Source organism: Chamaea fasciata, unplaced genomic scaffold, assembly GCF_029207755.1.
Source record: "Chamaea fasciata isolate MVZ Bird 193981 ecotype frontalis unplaced genomic scaffold, bChaFas1.0.hap1 SCAF_3, whole genome shotgun sequence".
In the NCBI taxonomy this organism is placed as follows: domain Eukaryota; kingdom Metazoa; phylum Chordata; class Aves; order Passeriformes; family Sylviidae; genus Chamaea; species Chamaea fasciata.
The window spans coordinates 8,481,727-8,489,456 of NW_027094088.1; the positions used below are offsets into that span (position 1 = coordinate 8,481,727).

The window sequence follows — 7,730 nt, forward strand, 5'->3', positions numbered from 1 at the left end:
AGGTAGTAGAACTGTCTCTTTATATCTTTCATTTCTAAAACCACAAGACTCTGTTGATACTCTGACAGCATAAATAATCCCTGTCACTTGCTTGAGTCTGATAGTTCTGTGACTATTGTGAAATTCAGGGAATTGCTCAAAGCAGGTAAGAAAGAGCCAGGGGTGCCCTGCACTGACATCATGCCTCTGCGACCAGTCAAACCAGTTACACCAGTACACTTGTTCCAAGGAGGGATGATCCAACTGTTTAAAGGCTGAGCTCCACATGGCCACAGATCTCAGGGGTCAGATTTATCAGCCCAAAGCAGCTTCAAACTTCTCTGCAAGGAACCAGTCCAAGATAGGAGGAGAAGAGAACAGGATGTGTCTCATCACCTGTGGACACACACAATTACTACTTGCCTTTACAGCCCAAAAATGTTCACCAATCTCAGCACTTGGGCCACACCTGCATGGATAAAAATCCGGAAGGAGTTACGTAAGAACATAACTTCCCTGTTATGTTTTGTAAAACCAGTACAGTTCTGCTATGACTGCACACAGAGTATTTCTACTCCGGTTTATCAAGAAATCCCTGCGCTGGTTTCCAAATTTGCACCTCTTCTGGAAGGTTTTCATTACCAACAGACGAGATTTCTAAGAAACTGCAATTGTTTTGTATTTAGCTCAGTAGCAAATTCCACCAAGACCACCAAGTGAGTAAGAACAACCTTAATATCCCAGATAGAGCCTAATTCCACACAAGGAAGAGTTTTTGAACCTGTGCAAAGTGGCCAATTTATTTCTACCAGACAGAGGATTTTAAATTTATTATTCAGGAAGCTGAACAAAGCTCTGACCCTGTGCAAGTTCATCTTCTGTTTGCACCCCGAGATCCACTCAGCAGTGGCATTTGTCAGCAGCTCACACATTCAAGCAGAAAATGGTTGATCTACTGAACAGTAAGATTTAAGTAAGAATAAACTAAAATCTCATATAAACAGATGTCAAAGCTCTGTTACAGACTTCTAGCTCTGCTACAGCTATGTAAATAATTCCAAAGAATAACATAAAGGTAACTTAGTATGTACAGACCTCAAAATAAGAGCTACGTGCCTAATGCTTAGGTTAAGCAGTATTTCAACAACCTCTTTTCTGACCTCCTCTTCCACTCTCCTGTTGTGCAAGTCTTGAGCAGCCTGTCCACCAGCCTTCCTTTCCACCCAGTGTTCATTTAGGTCTTTTTTTCTGTAGCCTGACACACAGATAGAAACAGACAGTGTATTGTAGTGTATATTTGACTTCAATGACCTTTAATACCCTTCTGCAATCAGTACAATTAATTGTGAGTTAAATAACTGACTTTATTTCCTCAGAACCTGCTTTTCCAATTAAGGTAATTGCAAGATTAAAAGGATCAAAATTCTTGTTGAAATTTAATAGATACAATGATGACAGTAACTTGTAGGCTAAGTCAAACAAATATAAAGACAACTCAGGTAAGAATAACCTATCTTCCTACTAAAAGAATTGTTGTCAAAATAGTAAGACCTGAAAGTCTTATTAAACTTAATTAAACTTTTCTTTCTAAAAATAAGACTTAAAACATTCCAACAAGCATCATGGCATTGTCTTCTCAACTTGTTCTGAGCCAGAACACAGAAGAGAAAACAGAAAAAAATATAATACTCAGGAAAAAAAAATCAACCTGAAGGGATACTCTCAGGAAAAAAAAAGAAATTGGGGTTTATTTATTCATTCATTTAAACATTTAAAGACCCTTTCTCTGATTGAAATCTTTCACTGACAAGGGAGGCTGACAGTCCATTAATTACATCACAGAACAGTAAATTAATTCCCTCCAGGGACACACTGCACACAGAACTGCACACACTTGATACAGCCCTCCCCCCTTTTGCCTCTCTGTATTTTAGATTTCAGACTTTTTTTTTTTTTTGGCTATTTTCATTTCAACAACAGATATAATTTTCAAATACAGATCATTTTCTTCTATGCCCTGGTACACAGGGCAATGCCTCAGGAACATGTTTTGTGTTAAACCTCAAGGTTTTTATTTGCCCTTTAACTACTTTTTTCTTTTACATCTGCACTTGAAAACCGAACAATTTACTATAAATTATTCTAACCACCATCTCCCAACACCTGAGAACAAGCACTTAAATTCGTGTTCTGTTTATTAACAACAGGCATTCAGAGTTTACTTTAAAATCCAGGTTCCAGCATAGTGTTTTTCTTTCCAGCCACTCTACGTCATTAAAATGGTGCTCATTTCAGGTTTTTTTAGAGTTTTGTTGTGTTGAATAGACTTCTAAGAACCCAAGGCCAGCAAATGCAATTAAAATATAAATACTGAAAGCTTTGTTAACACATAATGGGTGTTGAAGACCCCTGTAGGAATGGTCAAACTGTAACTACTCAATCAATTAAGCAAAGGCTGGTGCCCTACTTATATTTTCACGAAACTTTAAAATAAAACATCTATTTTAATGATTAGGACAAACTTAGTTATTTAATCCATTGATGCAACCTTTAGAAGTTCAACATGTTATACATACATTTTACAAGGGAAAAAAAAAAGTTTTAATTATCTTTGCTTCATTTAACAAAAAAACCCCAAAACAGTATTTCAAGACAGAATTCTCAAACACCCATATGAAGAAAATACTCTGAACAGTCTTAATATTTTTATGGCTTTTGATAAACTTAAGCCCTCAAATTTATGGGCAGATGCAAAATTTACCACCTGAAAGGCAGCAGAAAAAATTTGTCCAACTCCAAGACCTTCTCTGAGACAATTAAGCAAGAAATATTACTTTTTCTTTGATGCTCCAATTACTTTCAGCTTCCCCCAACTCAAGGCTTTTTTTCTACTGCTCAAAAATGCAGGATAGATATTTTGACACTCATATGAAATCAATAAAGGACAAAAATAAGTTGAGATGCAGATGGTAGCTGATAAGCAGCTAACAGGCTGCAACACAAAATGGCTGAGCGATTAGCAAAGTTAGTCAAGGGAGTAACAACTGATGAGTGCCTGACTGCAGAATACTCTTTATTCTAAGGTCCTTTTAATAAACAGAACTGCTTGGAACTACTGGTGATATCTCACTGCTCTCCCTTTGCAAACACTATTTCTCCTCCCTTCCTCCCAAGTCCCTTTTAGCCTAAGAGCGAAGTCCTTTATGACAGAACGCTACTTCTTAGGAAAAGCAACTTAAACCTTCTAATTATTGAATTGTGTGCATCTCCTGCAACTCTCCCTTCTTTCAGAGGAAGACAATGTGGTATTACTTCTTTATGGTTCTGAGTGTGAAGTTTTGGAGGACATCTTACAGGAATCAATCTTCCGTTTGCACATCTATTGAAGAGGCTCCACACTCCTATGAAGACTGGGTGTTAATTTGTCTCCTAAACAAGAATGGCAGTCCCTATTTTTTTTCCTTTGTTTGCTTTTTTATAAATGCCTCACTTCTCCTATCTCAAGATCTCGGAGTGGCTGCCAGGTGGGTGGGTAGAATCACTGACGTACAGCCTTAGGTGAGTCAAAAATAAATACCACAAATTTGAGCAATCATTTCTCCATCCCTTCACCAGCCAGTAGCAGCAATAACTGGTACAGACCCACCAGTGCTCCACTACAAACCAGATTTTCAACAAACCCTAAGTGGTATCAATAAAGCACAGTTCAGCTGCTTTGTTGATCAAAGTGCATCAGAGTTCCTGCTTCTCTCCACCAGCCACAGCGGAGTCCGACGCAACCGGAACTTTGCTGCTTCCAGCAAAAACAGTTTCAAAAGCAGCCTCCTGCTCCTCTAAAGTCACAGCAGCAGGAGCTCCTCTGACAGCTGGGCTGGGAAGGGCTGGCTGCTGCTCTGGAACCCTTTCCAGGTCCACTGTTCTCCTGCCTCTTCTCTTGCCCAGGATTTTGATGTAATTAGCTGGCACAAGTCCTGTTGTTTGGCCATCGTAACTAGCCAGAAGCCAACCACGGATCTTGGGTTGTTGCTCTGAAGAAGAGAATGCAAATGCATCAAGTTACAAGACAATTCAACAAAACTGAACAAAACTACTCCTACATTAGAATGCAAGTAAATCACTTAACAGGAAGTAAAAATCAGTGTGGTTGAGGAATTTGGTTAAATAATGTGATTTGGGGGCTTTTTTGTTTCAATTTTCAAACTCTTATGCTACAACTTACTTCACATGTGGTGAAAAAATAAACAGAAAATCCAAAGTTTACCTTTGGGTGCTAATGTCAGCATGTCACCAGCACGGAAAGAAATTTCTTCTTCTGAGAGAGCATTGAAATCATATTCTGCTCTTCCAACCACATGGTCATCTTCTCCACTTGCCCAGTTACTAGACACTGTTTTTAAACACAAATCACAAGTTTATCTGCTTTGAGTTACAAAGTTTGGTGTGTTTTTTCAAAAGAAAATGAAGAAAACACATTAACTTCCTTGCTAACACTTTTCCAATAGAGGAGTGACAGAAGTAACACGAAAAGCAAGATTTGTTGAGTAAATCCAACTAATACTTGCCCCACCCAACCCAAACTACCACATCTAATAGAAAGGAACCAAAAATTGAGAGGAACCATGATTCTGGAATCACAGAAAGCTTCAGCGGGAAACCACATCTTATCAAGAAGTTACTTAAGCAGGCTGTCACTTGCATCACATGCCTGAAATTCAGTTCTGTGCCCCAGTATCTATTAATTACTATCACTGTAGTGTGAGATTAATCACTACACAGGCAACGACAAAAGGAACAATACACGCTGCACTTCCCATCTTTACCTGCTTCTTCGTCACTGTATGTAGAAAGCAGCTTCCAAATCAGGTAGGGGCCTCCCAATATAACAGCAAAGAACAAGAAAATGGGCCAGGATTTCGCAGAGTTAGCCACCTTGTCTTCAAGGCCAGCACGAGCTACTTTGCCCTCACTCTCAGCCCACAAATCCTCGTTCTCACAGCTCTGCCGCAGACCCAGCAAGCGCTGCAGGCGTTGGTAGAGGTACCTTATAGTTCTCACTAGTGCAAAAGCTGAGAACACCTTAGTGAAGTGGATTTTGAGGCGGGAGAAGTGGTTGGCCACATCCAGCACAGCCCTGAAGCTGTTGTAGACAGCTGAGAAGGTCGCATCCATCATCATGCTGACGGAGGCGAAGGCGTGCACGATGCTTTCGATGGACTGGAAGGCGCCTCTGCTGCTCTCCTCAGCCTGCTGCACAAACCTGCTGGGGGGAATACCATCGGCACAGAAGCGGTTATAGCCCAGCCCTCCGTAGCCATAGCTGTAGGGACTATAGCTTCCGTAGAAAGAGGTGCCATATGAGCCATAGCCTGGAGAAAAAGAACTGCTATAGGCTGGCCTGAAAGCGCTCAGGCTGCTGCTCGCCGTTTGCTGGGATGGCCGTGGCAGAATGGGCGGAGGGATTCGTGCCACCGTGGGCTGTCTGGGCCTAGTCAGCAGGTTGTCACCCAAGTCTGCAGACCTAAAGGAATTCAGATAATCAAGATCAGCACCCAAAGTTTAAGTTTTCCGTTCCACAGAGCCCTTGGCTAACTACATAAATACCACTGAGAGTTTCAGCAGTGCAGGGATAGGGAACCTGCACAGCGTTTGCTGGAAGTAAAAAATATGGACAGGAAACACAGATCTTTCAGGGTAACAAAACCCCTACAATCAGATATTCAGTGTAAACATGGAGCTGGAATGTAAACATGGAAAAACTCTGTCTATTTATTCTATCATTTACTGTATATTTAATGCATCAACACATGAACTACACAACCCAGAGCCATCAAACCTGCCGCTCTAACACCCAGGTGATTCTTCTGCACATAAAAGCCTCTCAGAGGCCCTAACACAAACTTTTATGAACTTTCCAATCTGAAAGCTGTATTTCCAGCCCTTATTCCCAGCTCTTCTACACAATGAGCCAATGATACAACAGGAAGAAAGCTTGAGAGCTCCTCTGAATCCACTCTTAAAGGGCGGTATGACCTAATTGACAATCTAAGTAATTATGCAACAATATATGCAAGGGCTTTGGGATCCCCAATTTCCCTCTCTACCCAAAGGACCTGATTACCCCTGTGCACATTGTCAAGGGGTTGAATCTACTACTGAGAAGCGTTGGCAGAGAGAGGTCTTAATTTACTAATCTTTCTTTGCCTTTGAATGCCCATAAGTTTAAATTGTTTTATCAATGCCCTTCATAATAAAACTCTGGAAGTACTTGACTGGCATTTGAATTCTGTCAAGCAGCTTTTTGTCCAACTTCTGCCAGTTCAATAAAAATACACGTTTCATTCATGCATTTTCACCCTAAAAGTCAAACATTTTATTTGCCATGCTTACTGCCTCATCCCACGACTTCCCACTTCTGCAGTCCAGAAAAAAAGAGGAAGTCAAGCTGGAATTGCTATGGAGCTGCTGCTTGCTGTACTATTTCCATACAAGGTAGGGAACAGCTTCCTCTCAGCAAAACTTACAGGTTTCCACAGCAAAGAATAATATTTGTATCTTTACACTGCTGCCTTTTTTCCATCACAGACGGTAACTCTCTCAGCAGTTGAAAACATGAAGAAAAGTAAGTTATTACCCCAGCAAACAGAGCTACTGTAATTCAGTAAGTCACACTGCAGTCCTCTCTCCAGCAGCCAGCTTGGGACACCCCACTTTAAAGCTGCCTGAAGCCATTTAAAATGGGGTAGACAAACCCCGAATGAAAAACCAACACCAAAGTGGTGGCTCAGCACGCTGCAGGCTGCAGAAAACACAGCGAAGTTTCTGCTCAATGTTTAGTTTCGGGCCAACCTTTTGCCTACTTGCAACTCCGTCCAGCTGCAATCACCAGCACCAAGTGAAAAACAAGACGAGTATTCAGCCACCGAGCGAGCCTTCCTTGACTTCCCATAAAAAATAAGGAGCTTACAAACGCTCTCTGTGCATCCTTCTCCACGAGCAGGTTGGGTTTTTTGGGAGAGCTCCCAGAAGACGGAACACACACGACACTGACAACACACAGGAATCCTTTCCAAGCCCTGCGGGAGACAGCAGCTCCCCCAGTCCTGCAGAGGCTCGGGGGCTCACAGAGCTGCACAGCCCACAGGAAAGGACAGTGAATGCCGCCAGGAAAGGACAGTGAATGCCCCCGGGAACGGACTACGACTGCCGCCAGGAAAGGACAGTGAATGCTCTCGGGAACGGACTACGACTGCCGCCAGGAATGGACTGTGAACTCGCTGTACCCACCGGTGACAACACAGCTCTCCCTTCCCCGCACCGCACACGCAGCCTCCCCCTGACCCCAGCGGGGTTCGAGCTCACAGCCCCGCACGCCGAGCCCGCCGCTCCCCGCCCGGCACACGCCCCTCACGGTGCGGGGCAGCCCCGGGCCGCACGGAGCCCCGGCCGGGCCCGACCTTTGAGCCCGCCGCAGGGGAGCGGGCCCGGCCGGTCCGAGGGGCGAACACCCACGGCCACCGCGGCGGGGACACCCGGGGAGGGACGCCCGCACTCACTGGAAGGCGGGCGCAGTGCCCGGCAGCCGCCGGGACTCCCAGGGCTTGGGCGGCGGCGTCGCCGCCATGGCGCCCCCTCAGCTCCGCTTCGGCTCCGCTCGACTCGGGCTCGACCCCGGCTCGGCCTCACTCGGCCCCGCTCGGTTCGGGCTCGGCCTCGCTCTGCCCCGCCCGCCGGCAGGCGCCACGCGGGAGCGC

The 7,730-nt window shown here is 44.0% G+C and overlaps 1 protein-coding gene across 1 annotated transcript; it reads right to left on the reverse strand.

Annotated features, from left to right (window-relative positions):
• Nucleotides 1-1,263: 1,263 nt before the first annotated feature.
• PEX13 (peroxisomal biogenesis factor 13) lies at nt 1,264-7,656 on the reverse strand. The gene is made up of 4 exons (XM_066177883.1): nt 7,533-7,656; nt 4,800-5,497; nt 4,241-4,366; nt 1,264-4,007 (listed from the first exon to the last, which is right to left on the reverse strand). The coding sequence occupies exons 1-4, from the start codon at nt 7,598-7,600 to the stop codon at nt 3,712-3,714; spliced, it is 1,188 nt and encodes a 395-aa protein (XP_066033980.1). The 5' UTR covers nt 7,601-7,656; the 3' UTR covers nt 1,264-3,711.
• Between the last annotated feature and the right edge of the window lie 74 nt (nt 7,657-7,730).